Source organism: Puma concolor, chromosome A1 (genome assembly GCF_028749965.1).
Source record: "Puma concolor isolate L17-30 chromosome A1, mPumCon1.1.hap2, whole genome shotgun sequence".
Lineage (NCBI taxonomy): Eukaryota > Metazoa > Chordata > Mammalia > Carnivora > Felidae > Puma > Puma concolor.
This window is the reverse complement of record NC_141667.1, coordinates 217,381,994-217,403,650: the sequence shown is the minus strand read 5'-3', so window position 1 is coordinate 217,403,650 and position 21,657 is coordinate 217,381,994. Positions and strand designations below refer to the sequence as shown.

Sequence of the window (21,657 nt, the reverse complement as noted above, 5' to 3'; positions counted from 1 at the left end):
ATTACTTAGCACCACACTTTCACTAGAATGGCTGAAATAAAAAACACTGCATCAGGTAACAACAAGGATGTGGCTCAACTAGAGGCTCAACTAATAGGGTGTCCGTGGGAGCGTCCAATGGTGCAATCACCTTGGAAAAAGGCACAACAGTTGCTTATAACACGAAGTATCCCTATTACCTAGCAATTCAACTTCTAGATATTTACCCAAGAGAAATGAAAACACGTATCCACCAAAAAAGCCTTGCACAAGTATATTCGGAGTGGTTCTGCTCATAATAGCCCCAAACTGAAAACATCCCGGATGTCTATTGACAGGAGAATGGGTAAACAAATACTGTTATATTGCTCAACAATGAAAAGGAATAAATTGCTGACACACGCAGCAATGTGAAAGAACAAAAGGAACCTGACACAAAAGAGTACAGGCTACAAGCCATAGACTGAAAGTCTGTGTCCTTCTCATCCCTCACACGTATATTGAAACCTAGTCTCCAATACGATGGTATTTACGTGGAGCCTTGGGGACATGATTAGATCATAATGGTGGGTCCCTTATGAATGGGATCACTGCACTTATAAAAGAGATCCCAGAGGGCTCTATCATTTCGTTTTCATTTTCTTCACACCATGTGAGGATACAGCCAGAAGGCAGCCATCTATGAACCAAGAGCTGGGTTCTCACCGGCACCGAATCTTTGCCCTGGTCTTGGACTTCCCACTTTCCAGAACTGTAAGAAATACAAGTGTTTGTTCTTTAAGCCATTCAGTCTATGGTATTTTTGCTACAACACCCTGAACCGGCTAGGACAGTATATGATTCCATGAAGTTCTAAAACAAGCAAAATTAACCTCTGGTGATAAAATCGGAAGAGAGGCTGCTAGAGTAGAGGGGAAACTGGGACAAATATCAAAGAACTTCTGGAATGATGGAAATGTTCTATACCTTGAGAGGGGTGTGGGTTACTCAAGCGTATGTATTTTTCAAGACTAATCTAACCATACACTTAAGATCTGTGTATTTCAATGTACGTACTTCAATTAAAATTTTTTTTAACATTTATTCATTTTTGAGAGACAGAGCATGAGTGAGGGAGGGGCAGAGAGAGAGGGAGACACAGAATCTGAAGCAGGCTCCAGGCTCTGAGCTGTCAGCACGGAGCCCGACCTGGGCCTCAAACTCACAAACCACGAGGTCATGACCTGAGGTGAAGTCAGACACTTAACCAACTGAGCCACCCAGGCACCCCTGTGTACTTCAGTTTTAAAAAGATAGTGCCCACTGCTGCCTAGGACTGGTTCATAAGTATCTGCTGGTCTATAAGAGACAGAGGAGTAACTAAGCCAGTAACTAAGTTAAGTCATGCTGACTGATGACTGGATCTTTGAAAGCCATGATACTATCATGGTGTAGAAACTCCAAGAACCAGTTTAAAATAAGTATTCTTGGGGCGCCTGGGTGGCTCAGTCGGTTGGGCATCTGACTTCAGCTCGGGTCATGATCTCACAGTTCATGAGTTCGAGCCCTGCATCGGGCTCTGTGCTGACAGCTCAGAGCCTGCAGCCTGCTTCAGATTCTGTGTCTCCCTCTCTCTGCCCCTTCCCCGCTCACACACTCTCTCTCAAAAATAAATAAACATTAAAAAAAATTTTTTTAATAAGTATTCTAGGGGCATCTGGGTGGCTCAGTCGGTTAAGTGTCTGACTTCGGCTCACGTCATGATCTCACGGTTCATGAGTTCGAGCCCTGCATCGGGCTCTGTGCTGAAAGTCAGAGCCTGGAGCCTGTTTCAGATTCTGTACCTCCCTCTCTCTACAATTGCTGAAGAAATAATAAAATGGTTTTCCCAAATGGAAGAAATGTCTAAATCCTCCGATCAAAATTACATTCCAGGTTCCAAGCTAGATAATAAAAAATAAATTCACATCTAGACAGGAGTAATGGATCTGAAAAGTATAAAAGATAAAGCTAATCCATACTTCCTTAAAAGCCATTGAGTGGAGAGAACAGATGATCTACAGAGGAACAAGATTCCTACTGTGCAACAGTAGATGCCAAAAGACGATGGAAGAGCTGTCGTTCTAGAACATTGCGTTCAGTTCAACTAGTCCTTGAAGGGGAGGGTAGAATGAAGTTCTTGTCAGACATACAAAGTGTAACAGACTCTACGACCAATAGATCTTCACTAAAGCAACTTTTGAAAGATTGCTTCAGCGCGAAGAAACGTAAACCTGGAAAGGAGACATCGGATACAAATCAATAGGGACTACAGAAACCGGAAAACTTTGTCAGTAAATTTTTTTTTTTTTTCAGTAAATTTTAACCACTGACTGTTACTTTAAAGTTACTTTTTGTGTTTGAAACAAAAACAAAGTCAAAGTCCTTGGGTTAGCTTTTCCTCTCTCCCTTTCAAGTGCAGTTATGTTACTCATCAAAAACATAATTCAGTTTGGGGCTCCTGGGGGGCTCAGTTGGTGGAGCATCTGACTTAGGCCGTCGGGCTGTCGGCTGTCAGCACAGATCCTGCTTCTGATCTTCTGTCTGCCTCTCTCTCTGCCCCTCCCCATGTGCTTTCTCTCTCTCTCTCTCTGTCTCTCTCTTTCTCAAAACAAATACATTTTTTTTTCAACCTTTATTTATTTTTGGGACAGAGAGAGACAGAGCATGAACGGGGGAGGGGCAGAGAGAGAGGGAGACACAGAATCGGAAACAGGCTCCAGGCTCTGAGCCATCAGCCCAGAGCCCGACGCGGGGCTCAAACTCACGGACCACGAGATCGTGACCTGGCTGAAGTCGGACGCTCAACCGACTGCGTCACCCAGGCGCCCCCAAATACGTTTTTTAAAATGTCTTTCAAAAACATAATTCAGTTCATGTGTTTTTGCTTGTAGTCACTTTATTTACTTGTTTGTTTCGAGTAAGTGAAAAATTAACGTGGTCCTAAAAATTCTGTAGTGTTTTTGAATTCTGAACTATTCAAAAACGTTTACTCCAAGAAGTGTTCTTTCTCCCATCTCTTCTTCCCTGTTCTTACTCTTTCATCTTTTCCACTCAGTTTTCTACCCACCTGTTGTAGGTAACTATATCCTAGTGGATTTCTGGTCTATTCTACCTGTGTGTCTTTCTCTAAAATGATCAGATACACTTGCGTGTTCTTTTTTTTTTTTTTTCTTCTTTCTTACACAAAAGGCAGTTTCAGTGGAGATCACTTTTAGTCCATTAAATAAGTTTTAATAGCTTTGCCTCTCAGAGAGAGACGTTTGAAATCTTCATCCTTTCCTTCTCAGAAGTCTACTGTTGGAATGTTGTTTTATTTTGCAAATTTGCCTGCCCTGACCTCAAGAAATGCATAGACCAGTGGGAATTTAGAGAGAATACCTAGGCTTCGTCCACTTACAGAGGTAAGATGTGGCCTTAAACCAGACAAAATGTTCTAAGATACTATCTTCAGAATGACATGTGATAGCTTCAATTTAGATAATGGCTCTTCTGGTGGCCTTTCCTAAATAAATATGAATTCAAAGCAACCTGATTTTTCTTTATGACTCAAAGAACTCTCTGGGACATAATATTCCTATTGTCTTACAGGTGGGCCCATCACTTCACATGAACAAGGAAACATCTCTTTAAATGGAGATCCTATAATCCTCCATACAAGTTCTCCTTCTCAACCTTTGTAAGAGTCACAAATTTCAGAAACTCACCTTCTACGTCTTCATCTAAGTCGAAAATGTTGCAAAGATAGAGACAAGGGAAGATCCCTTTAGTACTCCACTGGAGACCTCCCTCAGCACGGGTTATGAGCCATTAGTCAAGACTCCAGGGTTATGGCTCTTCAACGAACCAGACATGTTTCTGCAACATTCCTACACTGTTTCTCCTGGCCTCATCGTCCCTGAGGAGTTAAATATTTTCTATTTGGTCGAACTCTCATCATACTTTATTTTTTGAGGGCGGAAATAGAAGCGAAGTCAATTGATCGCAGGAATGAGAGGGACTGTGGCATTATATTTTAACCAGTGTGTAAAGAAGGCTCTTATGTAACCAGGCATCGGGGCCCATTTCTCCAGAGAATTTTGTTGTTCAGCAAATCGCTGCTGGGATGAAGCTTTATAGCTTTGGAGTTCTTGCAGCCATCTTCCTCTCGTGTGAGCTGTATGTCTTCGCTTTTCAGAGGTAACCCAATAGAATCGTCGATGGTGGGGGGCCATTTTCCTCACTTGTTTGCCCCACGTGGATTCCAGTCAGTGCACTAACCTGGGGCGCAAAATGTTAAAAGCTCGAAGGTCAGCTCTTTCAGAAACTTTCCGTGTTGCCCGACAAATAGTACCTTTCAGTGGAATAAGGATCTCACCAGATCCAGGGTCTTGTTTTTGTTTCTGGCTCTAGTTTCATTGCTGAGAGAATGCTGGATGATATGTACAGTCAGTGGCTAGGGAGATTAAAGAAACAGAAGCTTTTTATAAAAATGATTATTTACACTCTAACACATCACATGGTTTACATTTTTTTTTGGTCTCCACCTCCAAAATATATGAACCGGATAATTTGCATTAACTAGGAATAAAACAACTATGGGTAGCTATGAATACTTTCCTCTTGTACGTGGAACATAGGAAGGAGAAGAAGGTAAATGGTATGAAATATGAGTTTTGGGTTGAGCAAGGGTATTTACATAGGATAGGAAAGGAAGAGTCGTTGTGTTATAAAGAACACATATAGAGGCATATCTAATTCTTATTTTGCTTACGAGCGTGATTCCCTGGAGATTTTCTTCTAAAACCAGTTAGCAGAACACAAATGAACCAGCACATAGAATATAATGTATAACGAATAGTTCCAAGTTATGTGTAAGATTGTAATGTATTAACTAGTGAATTCATAAGTTTTAAAAATTGATACTGTTTCCTTTGGGATTACCTTATTATTTCCCCTTCGTTTGGCTTCTATGATTCTTTTCTTCTCTAATTATCTCTGAAACAAATGCCTCTCCCCACTTAGTGAATGGTAAAGAGAGAAAGGACATACTAGGGACAGGGAAAAGCGTACCAAAAAAACTTTTCTAGGTCAGAAAGAGCCGCTGGACAGCATTTAAGAAAACAGAGCTTGAGAGCCTGACGCTGTGTTTGTACATCATCACCGATTTAACTGTACTTGGTTGACTCTTTTTTGTTCAATATGATTATCAAGTGTCATGCAACAAATTCCATCACCAAATAACGATTGTCATTGAATTGACGTGGGAGTCAAATTGCTACAATAATTGGTGACTCATACCTCTATGTGTTATCAATGAATCAGATGACTATAATTTCTAAAATCCTTGCCAGATCTAACATCCCATAACTTGATGGTTGGTTTTAATTAAAAGTAAGCAAGAAGGAAGGAGGAAAACTGATATCAACGTGTCCAGCTGGGTACTGTAGACATTGGCAGTGTCATCTACAGAGAGGAGAAAGGGAGGGGACACACGGTTATTTGGCACCTGTGTTGCCCCATGCGCTGGGCTCGGCGACTTGGAAATGTCATCTCCTACACCCTAGGAATCGTTGTGATGCCATCTTAAAGAGAAGGAAACCGAGCCCTAGAAAGGGTAAATCAAACAGGAAGCTAAGAGTTTGGATTCAAAGCCACGTTCCCCTCATTCCAACTCGTTTCACTGCTTAGTACCGCCTCTAAAAAGTCTAGAAATTAGGAAGCGAGCTAATTTGATGGAGGTCAGACTTAGTCATAGTGAGTTCTCAGAGAGAAGACAGGTGGTCCGGAGTGCAGCCTGGGAGAGATGCGGGCTGGAAGTCCAGTATCACGGTCCTCGCCTGCGGTGGGTGAGGGGTGATGCTGGGCCAGCCCCTCGCCAGCATCCTCGGGGGTGGGGGGGTGGGGGGGTGGGGGGGTGGGGCTGGCTGCCGTGGAGCTTGGTGAGCTCACCTGCCTGCCACCATCTGGGTCACACCGTGAACTGAATTCCTAGATAAGACAATCATTGACGCGATACTCCAAAAGCTTTCCCATGTCACTTCAAAATGGCGAAAGCATATAACAGTTTAGTGGAACTAAATATTACACAAATAAAATAAATTATATATAATTATATAAATATATAATATATATATTATATATATAATATATATATATATTTACGGCCTATTATCGAAGCTAAAAGGGAAATCTAATTTCATTCAGGGCGAGAGACTTTGATGAATGATCTCTGGGGGCGAGAATACAACCCCTTCTAAAAAGAGCTAACAGCCTGGCTTTTCCCAAAAGCTGTTCTTTGTTACCGTTTTCTTGTCGGGATCATTTTCCTAATAACGCTTTGTGTTCGGGCAACCTCTTAGTGGCTGGTTTGGAGGTGCATTTTGATACGTCTCATCAGTGAAACGCCCCCGGAAAGAGAACAAAAAAACTTTCAAAGGCATAAATGCCATATGCCAGAGAGGAAGGCAGTCGAGCAAACAAACAAAAACCAAAACAGGTCTCCGTAGTCAGTTGCTATTAAAGGCCAAACACCGGAAAGGGCAAAAATGAAATACTAGCAAGAACCTTCTAAACAGAGACATTAATTGTGTTGTGCTCTGATTACCTAAGTGCAGCCTGTCAGCGGAGGCTATTTATTTGAAACAGACAAGTGGGGGAAAGTGCAAAGAAAAGAAGGAAAAAGAATGGGAGAGTGGAGGATGGTTGAGGAGAGAGGGCTTCTGAATTATTAATAGACCAGAGGACTTGTTCCTTCTGTCGACTTCATACACTATCTGCCGCCTGGAGACCAGTTTATTCTCTTTCCCTTGGTTCCCCCTGATATATTATTTTCATCTGAAGGAGCAGGGCACCATTGGCCTTAAAAAGCTGTAGTGCATAAAACAAAATTGTAGCCTTGAGCTATGTTCCATTGTTCAGAGGCGTCTCCCCAGCTTTTCAAATTCAAACATAATCTTTCAGAACTAGGGCAAATGTGAACCTTCTCCTTGTAAACCATAGCAGGGGACAGAGCTTGATGAAAATAATCATATTCTTAGAGGGGAAGCAACAGAGGAAATGCTGTCTAGTATTAATCTGGAGATAGCCCCGGAGCTGCGACTTACAAGTTATGCAGCCTTGGACGATTTACTTGTCCTCTTTGAGCACTGGTTTATTTTTTTGTGTAAAACGACCTGTTATTTCACTGTGCTCACACTTTTAATTCTATATTTAATGCAAGGCTGGTTGTTTTTTTTTTTTTAATTTTCAAACGGCTATTAGTTAAATCCTGTAACTGTATCACTTCACAGATGCAATCAAAACATGTCTTTATGTTTTCGTGTCCCTTTGCCCCATTACATTCCATGTGACGGAATAATCTTTCTCTGCCCCTGCAGGGAAAGTGTGCAAATTCTGACTTTTTAGTCCGCTCTCAAGTAACTGATAGTTTTGGGGTCGTGTTAACGCACAGACAATCTCGATTTAGAGACTAGACTATCGGGTCCCCTCAAGATATTATGCAAATGTCAGTCTTTAAAGGAGAACAACCCTTCATCCCTCTCCATACATACACCTGACCCTTTTTCTCATTAGTCCTTTTCTTGGGCTTTAACTTCTTTGGAATGTTTAAGATTCCTTTGCTGAGGAATTTTCCAGACCAGGGATAGATGCATCTCTTGCGACTCCATGTTTCACCCCTAGGAATCTTGCATTCACTCCCAGGTTCTTGCCCTGTGGGTGACACCATCAGTCAACATCTGAGTTCTAACTAAGAACCATGAGGGGTTTCTTCGTTTGGCTTTGATTACTCTCCAGCCAACTAGAGACCAGGTCCATTCAAGTTTAGCTTCCTTGGAAGCAAGCCAGGCACCAGTCCTTGCGTCTCTAAACTCGAGGGAACATGTTCAGACTGTGCCATTACCCCTTGGCAGTCCTCACTCTCAGGTGGAAATGAAGTAAGTAACGCCCCCAAACTTCATGCCCTTTGGGAGAAGGGGTACTGACCGAACTGCGACAATTTGCTCCAAAGAGATATTTGCACCACCCTCCTCCCTTTCTCCGCTCAGACCACTTTTCATAGCCTCTTTCTGATGAAGTAAGGGGGCATAGAGTCAGGAAGCTGACTTTCAGGAACTGTGTAAGTTCTCCATTAGGTGACCTGACAGGACCCTCGTCCCATTCCCTGATTCCATGGTGCTGGCACGTTAGCCAAACAGATGGAGACAGAAGAGTGTAGCTCATCACAGCTGGTGAGCTTGGACACGTTGGACACTTGGACACATTAATATATTTTATGGTGTGTTCTTACTGTCATAATGTTAGCCCTCCCCTTTTCCCAATTTATGCTTCTGTATTTTCTCAATTTTTTTTCTCCTTAAGACAGAAACTCATTGGGATAACACACGTTTTTACCTTTACCTTTTCTTTTTCTTTCTCTTTCTGTTGACTCACTTGGGTCAACTGCATTAGAAAAATGCCCTCATCTTCTAGTCAACACAACACTTCCCTTTCATGGATTTGGAATTCGGCCTGTTTGAATAATGGAGAGGTCATCGCTTTGTAAGGCATCCCATCCCATTGTTAGCGTCACTCGTCAGGAAGTTCGTTATAATGCATTATAATTCTAATGATAAGGATTTACTTATATGACTCCCCGCTTTTTTGTACCTCACATCAAAAGGGGGCTTGGAGTTTTTTACTCTTTGGTTTCAATTCCCCAAAGGGGGCCCAACCACCTTGTAAATAAGGGCCACAATCCTGACCCCAGGTTTTAAGACCCTTGATTCAGGTCAGGTCCCATCCTGGTCATTTTACTCGTTTCGCTTCCCTGTGCATTCCAACATAAGCCCCATATTCCTGCCCACCCGGATCACTTGTCATTCCTTGAGCTCTGATTTTGCCTTTCCACTTACACATCAACATTTATACCATTTCATCTCCGATCCATTTGCCAAACTTCCACCTGTCTCGGTCATCTGGCCTCCCTTCCCTTTCTTTGCCAGATCCTGCCCACCTCAGAAGTCCAACTCAGAGTGCCTCCCCTCTCTGACGACCTCAGCCCCAAATAACTTTTGACTTTGCATTCGTGTAACAGAGAATACAATCTCAGAGAGCACTTACATGGTTTATCCCACACATTAGATGTTTGTATCTGTTGTGGAATAGTTTCCCCAGGAAGCAGGCTCTGAGATAGAGGTTTTGCATGTAGGAAGTTTACTGGAAAGTGATCTTGGGACCAACATTTGTGCAGGAATGAAGGAAAGAGAACTGGGCAGAGAAGGGATTGAACGGTGACACAGTCACACAAAGGCCTGGGAGCCCTGAAGCTGAGTTGTCCTTGCAGAGCTGTCCTTGCAGAGCTGAGTTGTCCTTGCAGAGCTGTCCCAAACTGGGGCAAAGGGCATATGCCTCTATAACCCATATTTATTAGTGGGATGTGGACTGTACTTGGGAGGGGGCATGACCTTGGCAGCATGGCCTTCTTCAGTCAAGGAAGAGTCCTGGAAAGGGACTCGGGTGACAGCTGCCAACACTTGCAGAGCTGGGAAAATGAAAGTTCTTTCCTGGATGGGGACCTGGGGAGCACAATATGCCACCTCCTACAGTTCAGTTTTTGTGCCATTCAGATCAATCTGCTTCAAAAATCAGCTTTGGGAGCAGCTCCTCTGGGATTCTGGTTGCTCTCTTCTCCTGGAGGAAAGGTACGAGAGGAGCATTAGTGGAATGAACTGCATCCCACCACAGCGATACCTGGTCTTGAGACAATAAGCAATACTCACCATTTTCCTTTTCTACAATCCATTCTGTTTTCCCCTCAGCAGCACCTACCGTGGTCTAGGCAACGCCCCTGGTGAAATGACCCAGACCTCTGACCTTCAAAGGTCTCAGCCTCCAATCACCATGCCCTCTGGAGCCGTGGCTGTTGGCCTCGTCCATATACATCAAAATTGGACAAGGGAGTACTATAGAATGCCTAAGCTTATCAAGAATACCGAATGTATTCTTCCCTGCCAGCTCAATTGTGTGCATGCACCCCTCAATATCCTCCTGATGATCAAAGTCACTTACACCTTCCAGAATAACTCTTCTCCTTCCTGATGATCTTTGGGGACAAGGAGACTGCAATAACTGTCTGTTTAACAAGACTCTTGCCAAGACTCTTGCCATGAAGAAGCTTTTCTTCCCTGGGAACCAGAACTTTTAAATTTACAGAGCCATATTTATAGATTTCAAGTACAAATTCTCCAAATTCACCTGGAATGATGGTAAAAAAAGCTACTTCAATCTAGTTCCTGGAACCATGTATTCTAGCTTGTGGGGACACCACACCATATAACGATTATTGATTTAAAATATATATTGCAGGGGCTCAGTCGGTTAAGCGGCCGACTTCGGCTCAGGTCATGATCTCGCGGTCCGTGAGTTCGAGCCCCGCGTCGGGCTCTGTGCTGACAGCTCAGAGCCTGGAGCCTGTTTCCACTTCTGTGTCTCCCTCTCTCTGACCCTCCCCTGTTCATGCTCTGTCTCTCTCTGTCTCAAAAAATAAATAAAAACATTAAAAAATATATATATATTGCATCCTAAGAGGATGTTGCCTCTTTCCAAGCTAGCGCCTCAGCTAATCCATTCTAATGGCTGTATGAGGCTGGCAGCTTCTGAGTGGTGTGGTAGGTGATATGCCCAGTGGATCCCACAGTAATGTGCCCATTCTGCACATCCCTTGTTGTAAAGTGGATCCCCTAATTGGTTACAGTATTAGGTGAGATCCAGTATTGATCAAACACTATGTAAGTCCTTGTATGGTAACATTAGCTGTGGCCCTGCAGGTAGAAGAGGCAAATCAAGACCCAGAGCAGAAGGGGAGCAAAGTAGGCAATTTCTCACCAAGCGGTTGCTTGGTCTCTTCAAGGTATAGTGTGATTAAAGGGCTTGATTTTGGCTTCTGTTGCTGGAAAGTTGGACATTTGGCAACAAGAGTTGCCCTATCAATCTTGGTGAGTAAGAACCCATCCCGCGGGGCCACGCATAGCTTCACCTTTGCCATCATGGCTATTCTGTTCAAGGGCCCTTTGTGCCAGCACTGGGGTGACTGTTGACAGAGCCCGACTGACATCAACTGCCCACTTATTTTGTTTACATAGTTATTGAGTGCCTATTGTTTTGTGGGTGCTCCATGTTAGGTGTTACAATGTGCTACAAAGATTGTACTTTCTCCCCACTTCCATAGTCCTCCACAAAGCAGATGCCAAGGTGGGATGAGACATGCAAGAGATGTATTGAGAAAAGGAGGAAAAAAGCGAGAAGGGGATAAGAAGAGGTTCTAGGGAGAGATGTGAGACTGCAGTGCAGGTTTGCAGTGGAGGAGAAAGAGGAGGAAGCAAAGTGGAACATGGAAGTTCTTAGATCATAGTGCACCTCTAAGAAAGGTTTTGCAAAGTTGATAAGACAGTTCTTGAGCTCACGTCACCCATCAGAAGAGCCCCTCATCTTTCAGCAGTGAGCCTGCCTTAGTATCCCTGCCATGCTCACTTATTAGCTGGACGCAGCCAGTGAAAACTGTGGCCTTAGCACTAACATGAGGACAGATTTCCAGCACAGCAGCTGGGGCCTTCCATCAATTACACATATTGCAGCTGGTGATCCTAGAGGTGTTCTCAGGGCCACTCCACTCCTCCATTAGCTGGTCATAAGGGACCTCCACATGTGGCAGGTGTCAGTATGAGCTGAGAGAGAGGTCCTGGTGTAACAGTAGGGGATGCCACAGGGGTCTGGGCCACCTGCTTAGGCACCTCATTTGTGTCCCCGAACCCTACTCGCCCCGATCCCGGATGTTCCGCTTCTGTCTTAGGATGGTTTGCTGGTCGGCCCACCCAACCTCACGATGTGACAACTGTATTAGTTTCCTATTGCTACTGTAACAAATGAGCACAGGGGAGGGTCTTAAAACAACACAGATTTATTTTCTTAGCTTTCTGTAGTTTAGAAATTAAAAATGGGTCTCGCCGGCCTGAAATCAAGGTGTCAGCCACCACTGTGTTCTTCTCTAGAGGCTCCGAGGGGAAAATCTGCTTCTTTGCTTTTTCCAGTGCCTAGAGGACACCCTCATTCCTTGGCTTGCGGCCCCTGCTTTTATCTTCAAAGGCAGCAAACGCAGGTTGAGTCCTTTTTGCATTGAATTACCCTGATCTCTTCTCGGGCCAAGTCTCCCTCTGCCTCGCTCTCTGTCTCCCCTCTCCACTTTTGAGGATCTTTGCAAAAGCACTGGGTTTACCCGGATAATCTAACACGATCGCCTCGTCTCAAAATATCGAACTATATTTGCAAAGTCGCTTTCACCATGTAAGGCTCACAGGTTCTAGGGACTAGGACATGGACATTTTAGGGGGCCATCATTCCGACTGCCAGAGTGCATATGACAGGACACAGGTCATGATGGGTGAGACTGACTCCATGACCACGAGTTACCCAGGGTCAGGCATTCCCTTTCTACCAGGGCCCGGTAGCATGTCAGGAACTGGTTTTTTTGAAAGGTGTATAATTCTCCTTGGCAGATGTCATGGCCTTGCTGTAGGTATCTATGCTGTGACCCTCCTGTTGGGACATGCCAAAACCTCTGAATGGCATCTTTTCCCACCACAGAGGCCTCTAATCCTTTATAGTCTGGCAGGCCATATGGCCCAAGTGTCACATTTATGCCACAGCCTGAAACTTTCTTCTCTGGGCCTCTCAGTCACAAAGATGATATTCTTTCCTGTTACCCAAGAAATGGGTGGGAACAGTATTTCCAGGTGGGGTAGATCCAGAACCCGAGACCTCCCAGGAATCGTGCTCCTTTCCTTATCAGGAGAAGTATAAGATGGGCGCTTCCTTTGGGAGGGAATTTCCCAGGCTATCCCAGATCACGAGACCTTTAAAATTTCCCTAGTATGACTCAGAGTTACCCGAGTACGTTTGCCATAAGTTTCTTTGGGAAGGGACAGAGGGAGTCACGATCATATACCCTTTCTATGCCATTGCAGGGTCTTTCCTTGTGGGGACCTGGCTCCCCAGTTCAGGCAGGAGATTCCGGGTCTAAGAACTGGCCTGCATCCTGGAAACCGGGCGATGGGTTGTGACTCTTGATTGGGAGAGCTGCCCTTAGCTCTATTCATATTCATCCTTGATTATTTTGACTGTAAAGGTTGGGCAATACTTTTGCTGACCGGTATTTATCTTGCTTCCGGGAACTCTGTGTTCTCTTAACTAACCCCGTGGGTTTCCGCGGGTCATGCCCTTCTGGATGCCACGCTGACCTTGCTGTTCATTAAAATAATTGGGCCCAGCTAGTCAAGGGTGGTGAAACACTGCCACCTGGCTTCTATCGTGTACCTCTTTCAACACCCCCATTGTTATTCTGCAATGTCATCCCTTACCGTCAGCTCTCAGGATCTACTCCCACCTAATACCCTCTTTTTTTTTTAAATTTTTTTAATGTTTATTTATTTGTTTTATTTTATCTTATTTTTTGATGTTATTTATTTTTGAAGGAGAGAGAGAGACAGAGCGTGGGGGGGGGGGGGGCAGAGAGAGAGGGAGACACAGGATCCTAAGCAGGCTCCAGGCTCTGAGCTGTCAGCAGCCCAGAGCACCCCCCCACACCCGACAACGCGGGGCTCGAACCCGTAAACCCCGAGATCATGACCTGAGCCAAAGTCGGAGGCTTAACTGACTGAGCCAGCCAGGCGCCCCCGTTTATTTATTTTTGAGAGACAGAGAGGCAGAGCGCAAGTGGGGGAGGGCAGAGAGAGAAAGAGACACAGAATCTGAAGCAGGCTCCAGGCTCCGAGCTGTCAGCACAGAGCCAGATGCGGGGCTTGAACCTATGAGGCATGAGAGCATGACCTGAGCCGAAGTTGGGCACTTAACTGACTGAGCCACCCAGGGGCCCCTTCTCATACCCTCTTAACTAGTAGCTAGGGTTAAGTCATGAAATAATCCGGCTGTGGAAGTGCCGAGTATATTAAGAAAGGAAAGGGACTATATCCCTAGAGAGGTACACTTGCCCTTGACACAGCATTTGACATTTTAGTTAGATCCTTGGAAGGTGGTGCTAATTGCTGTTAGAATGGTTTTTGGAAGCTTGGAGAAAAGAGTGGCCTGCATTTAGTGAACTAGAAATGTCAGAGCTATTATGGCAGATGGTGAAAGAAAAGACTAAAAAAAAAATTCCCCAAACAGGACGTGCCGGGTTAGAAAACCCACCACACTCCCCTGATGGGCTCAGAGCACCTTGGAAAACAATAAGGAATGTGCTAGCAAAAGGGTGGCTTTTTCACAGTCAGAGTAGCTTTTTATAAATAAGAGTTCTTTTTTGGTGAATAAATAATCCGGAAAGGCATAAAATTGGGGGGGAAAACACCGAGATATCATCCCCTTTAGAAAACATCATTAACATTTGGGGGTGATCATTCTTTCACGCATTTCTTTGTATATTTATATACACCCCATGACCACAGAGACCTTTATTTTTTGAGAGAGAGAGAGAGTCCACAAGTGAGGGAGAGGGACAGGTGCAGAAAGAGAGAATCTCAAGCAGGCGCCATGGTCAACACGGAGCCCAACACGGGGCTCGGGCTCAATCCCATGACCCTGGGATCATGACCTGAGCCAAAGTCAAGAGTGGGACACTCAACTGACTGAGCCCCCAAGGCCCCCCTCTTTTAAAAAGCAATCTTATTTCCTCTCCCCACTTCCCTCACCTACCCAATCCTTTGAATGCCATTCCACACCACCCAAATCGATGTTAACTCTGTGCTGTTTCTTCGTTCATCAGTTTTCTCCTGCTTTTGACACAGGTAATTTTCCTTTTTCTAATTTATTTATTTTTCACAAAAATGGGATAATATTGTATAGACTTCCCCACATCTTGCTTCTCTCCCTTAGTGCATCATGTAAATCCCCCTCAGGTAAATCTAACTCCTTCTTTATAATGGTTACAAAACATTCTAGAATGTACAGACACTACCAGCGTTCAACAGTTCCGTTACTGACAAGCATTTGTGGGGTTTCTGGTTATTGTTACTATGAATGGTCCTGCAGTATCTGCCCTTGAACATATTTCCTTAAGCACTGGTTGAATAATTTAATGCTAAAACCTTACCAGAGATTGACACAAAATTTCCTGGTCTGTTTTTTTTTTCTGTGAGCCAGTCTTTCCTTCTTCTGAAAATCAAATCTCCATAGGCTTATTTCCAGGATTTAAAATCTTGCAATCAGGCTTTCTAAAATAAAACCATCTTCCACTCTATCAAAATTATTCTCATAAGTCACAAGTCAAGTGATGTCTTTTCCTAATTCTTAATTGCCTACAACATAAAGACCGATTTCTCAGCATGCATTCAAAATTTTCTCTAGAGAAGGACTGAAATAAGTTTTCAAACTCATTTCTATTTAGCTACTCTCCTATCCTACGCTTGGCAACAATGAACAGCTTGCTATTTCCCCAACAGTGCCCTTTTGTCTCCTGCCACAGTGCCTTTACACACTCTAAGTTACCCAATCATCACCTCCATGAAGCCTTTGCTAATAATGACAAGCAGAAGTTGTCATAACCTCTTTTGTATTTCCAGAGCTCTTGTTACATGTTTTTTTTTTAATGTTATAGAATAGTACCAAATTATTTCTCAAACTTTTTGTACCAGTTTATATTTTCACCAGTAGTGGAAATGATTTCCTAAAGCCCTTCCTCCTTGCTAACACTGGATGCTGTCTGACTTTTTAATTTTTCCAATTGAGTGGTTGTGAAATGGAATCCCCTTACAACTTTAATTTTTAATTTTCTGACTCACTAATGAAGTACAGTATTTCCATTCAATTATTTTTTTTGTGACAAGTGGGTACTATAATTCCTTTCTGTAGTCTAGATACTAATCCTTTATCAGTTACACATATTGAAAATATCTTGTTTATCTTTTTTCTCTTTATGATGTCTTTTTTTTTTTTAATTTTTTTTTTCAACGTTTATTTATTTTTTTGGGACAGAGAGAGACAGAGCATGAACGGGGGAGGGGCAGAGAGAGAGGGAGACACAGAATCGGAAACAGGCTCCAGGCTCTGAGACATCAGCCCAGAGCCTGACGCGGGGCTCGAACTCCCGGACCGTGAGATCGTGACCTGGCTGAAGTCGGACGCTTAACCGACTGCGCCACCCAGGCGCCCCTATGATGTCTTTTTTTATCCATCATTTCCTTCTAGGTTTGGGCTGTATTGTGTGGTAAGAGCTCTTGCCCAATTTCTATGAAATTAAAATGTGTCTACCCCCAAGAAGTAGCAATTCCACTTGCAGACAAATTCCAGCCCAATATATTCTTCAGCACAGATGATAACCTTGAACATACAATGTTGAGGGGAAAAAAATAAGATACAGAAGGATATGTACAGTATACCAATTTTATAGAGTTACATCAAGCAAACCTAAGGATGTCTTAAGAATCTACACATTCAAGAATCCATCATGTGTTCAAGAATCCATAGTACAGAGAAAAAGTAAGGGAATGAGCAAAGTGAAAATTTAGGGTAGTGGGTACCTTTTGGGATGTGGTAAGGAGGCAGAGTGGGGAGGAACCCACCAGGAGCTTCAAGGACACCATTAACATTGGATTTCTTAAATGGCGTAATGGGTTCCCAGGCATTCGTTTTATTATGTAATAAGCTAGTGTTAGCATTAATATTCCCTTATGCATCAAATATTTAATTTTTAAAACTATAACTCATGCACACACACACACACACACACACACACACACACAGAAGAAAGAAGTCCGTACTCTGCAGACTGACTCCCATTCAAGAGAACTATTGATTTGGAGCAGAAAGAATGAGAAAGTATATGTTCTCTTTTTTTTTTTTTTTAATATATGAAATTTATTGTCACATTGGTTTCCATACAACACCCAGTGCTCATCCCAAAAGGTGCCCTCCTCAATACCCATCACCCACCCTCCCCTCCCTCCCACCCCCCATCAACCCTCAGTTTGTTCTCAGTTTTTAACAGTCTCTTATGCTTTGGCTCTCTCCCACTCTAACCTCTTTTTTTTTTTTCCTTCCCCTCCCCCATGGGTTTCTGTTAAGTTTCTCAAGATCCACATAAGAGTGAAACCATATGGTATCTGTCTTTCTCTGTATGGCTTATTTCACTTAGCATCACACTCTCCAGTTCCATCCACGTTGCTACAAAAGGCCATATTTCATTCTTATTCTCTTTTTAACCCTTAGCCTGTAGCAAGATCCTCTTTTCTTTTACTATTTAAGGTTTTTGTTTTTCCCTTTTTACAATTACCTAGAGGATTATGTAAAAATAAACCTCATTTAAATTTTTTTATTTAACCTCAAAATTCTGTGTTATTCTTTCCCAGTGGCCAGGTTTTATCAGCTTTTCCTAGAACCTCCAGGCAAGTTCAGATTGTGCAGAATCTTACTACAACATATGAGGTAATTTTTCCCTCATTTATCTTTGCATTTGAGCCTTGAATAACACGGGTTTGAACTGCGTGGATCCGCTTACACACAGATATGTGAGAAAGAAAAGTATAGTACTGTAAATGTATTTTTCTTATGATTTTCTTAATAACATTTGATTTTTCCTCGTTTACTTTATTATAAAAATACAGTATATTCAGGTGCCTGGGTGGCTCAACCAGTTAAGTGTCAGACTCTTGATTTCAGTTCAGGTCATGATCTCACGGTTTGGTTTGTGAGATCGAGCCCCACGTTGGGCTCTACACTGATAGCACAGAGCCTGCTTGGGATTCTCTCTCTCTCTCTCTCTCTCTCTCTGCCCCTCTCCTGCTTGCACTTGCTCGCTCTCTCGAAATAAATCATAATCCATTGTTATTAAATAATTTATTATTTAATAAAAATCTCTCAAACTTAAATTAAAATACTGTATATAATATGTACAACATATAAAATATGTGTTCATCAACTGTTTATGTTATCAGTAAGCCTCCACTTAACAATGGGCTATTAGTAGTTAAATTTTGGGGAGCTCAAAGTTATACGCAGATTTTCAACTGCACAGGAGTCAGCACCCCTAATCCCCACATTCTTCAAGGATCAACTGTATATCGGCTTCATGGTGTCTAAATTTTGTGTGCCATGTTCTCTCATATGTTGTCTGACTTAAATATAGCTGACATAAACCCCTCTTCTTATAGCCTTCTCCCCCTCCCCATAATCACATGATTTTGCCGGTGCTAAAATCAAAACATTCTTCGTTTGTGCTATTGGCTTTCCAGCCAATTTCATCATAGTAGCACTTTGGGAGTGAAAGTTGCTACTTACAAAGATGTTATGATGACAGAAGTCCAATAGAACTTTGCTTACAAAATAATGGTTCTTAAAAAGGAGCAGGCAGCAATACTACAGGGGAGCGTTTGTTAAAATCTTCATGCTTGGGACCCATCTGCCCAGAATGCCTAAGGTGTAGAAAGCTGACAAGAGTTACAAGATGTCATGGTAGAAAATTGATGGCCCCCTGCTTGTCAGTGAAGGTTCTCCTGAAGCAGACATCAAAACCAGATTGAAGATGCCAGCTATGTGTACTAAGAGGAATGCTTGGGAAGGACGAAGAGGACAAAGTCAGAGATGGCAGGGGGCACTTTCAGACCAGACACAGCTCTGACACTTTTGCAGACACGGAGACTTTGTAGATTCCGGGGCAGTTCCGATGAAGGTCTGGCCAGACCAGTGGTCAGTCCTGAAGCCAAAGCCACCGGGCTTTGAAAACCCATATCTCGCAAGAAGTGTCCTGCAAGAATATGCCCTCAGTGCCTGGTCCGTGGCTGGCTGCAGCCCCGGGGCAGCACGGCATCAGGCTCGGGTGGATCAAGAGGGGCAGTGGCTGGGAAGGCCTTTCAACTATGCTCCTCTCAACAGAAGCACCGAGTGGTGCGTTTTCATGGCCATCACACCATGGACAGAGGACATACCTCTGGAGAAAGCGTTAGACATTTAGAATCTTAGTTCTTAATCTGCCACTTCCTACGTGTATGATTTTAGACACGCTGGCTGTGGGCCTTAATTTCTTCATTATTTCCACAATGGAAATAGTAACACCCGCCTCGCCTACATCAAAGCATAATTATAATGGTCAAAGGAAATGGGTGTGGAAATGCTTGAAAAAAGTGCAGTAAAGTAGAAAAAAAAGTCAGTAGTATTAAAAGTCATTGCCCAAAGCCCATAATTAGATTAAAGAAAAGGCATATCAACATGATAACAATATCAAGGACATGGAATTTTTATTAAAGAAGATCAACAGTAAATTAACTTTCTTTCTAGACAGAATTTCATTTCTCCTTTAAACATCTGACATACACATCCAGCTTTAGAGTTGGGTCATAAATATATTCATTGGCTCGTTCATTCTTGTCTAACCAAATATTTATTGAGTGTGTTGTATGTTCCGGGGCCTCTCTACTGGGGTCACAGAAAAGAATAAGACGAGCTCCCTGCAAAATAAATGTTTACACTGCCACGTGTGTGAATGGGGACCAGCGGCTAGGAAATGTCTGTTTCACTTCTATCGATACACGGTTTATGGCTTTAGCTATAGATGAGAAGGATGCAAACAACTGTTTTTGTTTTTATCAATTCTTCCCCTTGAAAAATGCAGATTGTTCTCTGGCAGCCGGTAACAGCTGAATTTATTGAGAAGAAGAAAGAAGTCCATTTTTTTGTGAATGCCTCTGATGTAAGCAACGTGAAAGCAAATTTACATGACAACGCGATTCTGTTCAGGTAGGCATCGTTCAGTATTTCTTGAGCAGCCATTAGACGCACCTATGAGGCATTGTATTAGCAGCCAGTATAATTGCTTTCTGGAAAAAATAAATAATTACACCGAACATGACAACACGGAAATCTCTGAAGTGGACCGGTGATGAAGTTTAAGTGGCCAGCTCTACGACCTTGGACAAGCGGCTTCACCTCTCACAACCTGGGTCTCTTGCCTGAAAATGACTCAGACTCAGTGATCTGGGGAGCCTCCTATAGTTCCTCCTTATTCCTTCCTTTTTTCAGTTCCTCTGCTCTGTGCCTAGACCTGGGGAGCAAAATTGTCATTCACTGTAGCAGGTTTTGTGGTATCTCTTGAAAAAGCAGCTGCTGAAGGGGATTCTGCTTCCTTCCTTGCTTTGCAAGGTCAGAGAACCTTCCTGAACATCTGGGCCAAACTAAACGTTGTATCAGAGGCCATTTCTGTCCAGACGCCACACCCCCTTCCTCTCAGATGCTCCTGTTCAATGTCTCTATACTATGTCTGCTGTTTAAGAGCCAGGATTCCACCTGCGACGCTAGCATTCCTGGAGGCCAAGCTCTCTCCCGCTTATCAATGGGCAGCCTTTGGATAAGACACTACGATGATTATTAGTAATATGTTATAGGTGTTTACCGCCTTCCTGGAACTGTGCTGAGCCCTTCTACACATTGCTTCATTTAATTCTTATTTACCTCTGTAAGATAGATACTATCCTCATTAGGCAGATATGAAAAAACTGTTTCATACTCACAAAGGAATTTCTCAAGATCATAACACATAGAACATAGCAGGGCAAAGAGTTGAACTCAGACTTCTCTGATGTCAAAGCCTTGGCTTTTATCTGCTGACCCCTCCAAAAAAAGGAATAACATTAAAATGATAGCTAACTTTCCAACGGTTCATCCCAGGTGACGCAACAGCTTAATTCACTTAAAATGTTTGCCTAGTTAACAGTGTGGCAATTCTCAAGAGAATTAAACAAGCTGCCTTTCTGGTACCTTCTCTTTCCCTGTGCCTCTGTTTCTCTAGAGATTTGATCATCTTTGGCTATGCAGAACATCTGGTGTAGGTCAATGGCTGTCACGATGAAAAACAAAAAGAAAAGGCTTTCTGCTTCTCCTTGGTCCTCAGCTGAAAACAGAATAATACAATGTTAGTCTGGATTTAAGAAAGTTGTCCATTAACCTTAAAGACACTGACGAATCACAGTCAAGGAATGTTGGTAATGGTGAGGAAAGGGTGAGTTTGGGGAGCCCTTCAAAACACATCACACAGGAGCCACTTTCAGCTCTCATGTGGGTTCCACCAAGAAGGTCTGTGAATTTCAGCCTGCTACCGCGTGAGGGGTTATTGTTTGCACCTTGATGAAGTTTACCTCGTTAAATTTCTCAGTGATTTTTTTCCCCCATGCTCACCTGTTGCCGTACCCGCAGTGGGCCGTGGGAGAATCAGAGTCCTGTTTGGAAATCAGCTGTCCCTCTGTTTCGTCCCCCAGCATCCTGGTGGAAGAAGTGGCAGATCTCATTCAACAGCAGACTGCCAATGACACGGTCAGCCCCCGGACCTCTTCCTCGTACTACGAACAGTACCACTCGCTAAATGAAGTAAGCCATTACGTTGCTCTCCAAAATCACTATTTTAATTTAATTAGCATGGCCATTTCAACCATGGGATATTATTAAAAAACAGAATTAGTGGAAGAGAGTAAAAAAAAAAAAATTACGATTAGGTTGATTGTACGGTGGTAACCTAGCCTCTTGTGGATATCTTCCCTGGGGAGGTTGCATTCTATTAGGACCCTGCCTGTAAGCAGGCTGTTTGTCCAGAGTTGAGAGTGTCTCTAACTGCTAGCAGTAACACTACACGTTAAGGAACAACAGGAAATAAAAATAGGGCCTTTTTAT

At 43.2% G+C, this 21,657-nt stretch overlaps 1 protein-coding gene and 1 long non-coding RNA gene across 3 annotated transcripts in view; one reads left to right on the top strand and one right to left on the bottom strand.

Annotated features, from left to right (window-relative positions):
- Positions 1-238: 238 nt before the first annotated feature.
- Positions 239-3,936, bottom strand: LOC147584769 (uncharacterized). Of its 2 annotated transcripts, XR_015253148.1 has the most exons (3): positions 3,705-3,930; positions 1,980-2,231; positions 239-730 (listed from the first exon to the last, which is right to left on the bottom strand). It is a non-coding gene; the product is annotated as an uncharacterized LOC147584769 (long non-coding RNA). The 2 variants fall into 2 exon arrangements; XR_015253147.1 differs by having other exon boundaries at positions 239-2,231; positions 3,705-3,936.
- Positions 3,937-4,019: 83 nt separating this feature from the next.
- CPB2 (carboxypeptidase B2) overlaps positions 4,020-21,657 on the top strand; it is a 50,232-nt gene continuing 32,594 nt past the window's right edge. Inside the window, exons 1-4 of the mRNA XM_025924315.2 lie at positions 4,020-4,176; positions 17,352-17,427; positions 19,610-19,734; positions 21,249-21,357. Of these exons, the coding sequence (XP_025780100.2) occupies positions 4,103-4,176; positions 17,352-17,427; positions 19,610-19,734; positions 21,249-21,357 (384 nt within the window). The 5' untranslated portion in view covers positions 4,020-4,102. The remainder of the gene's footprint in view (positions 4,177-17,351; positions 17,428-19,609; positions 19,735-21,248; positions 21,358-21,657) is intronic.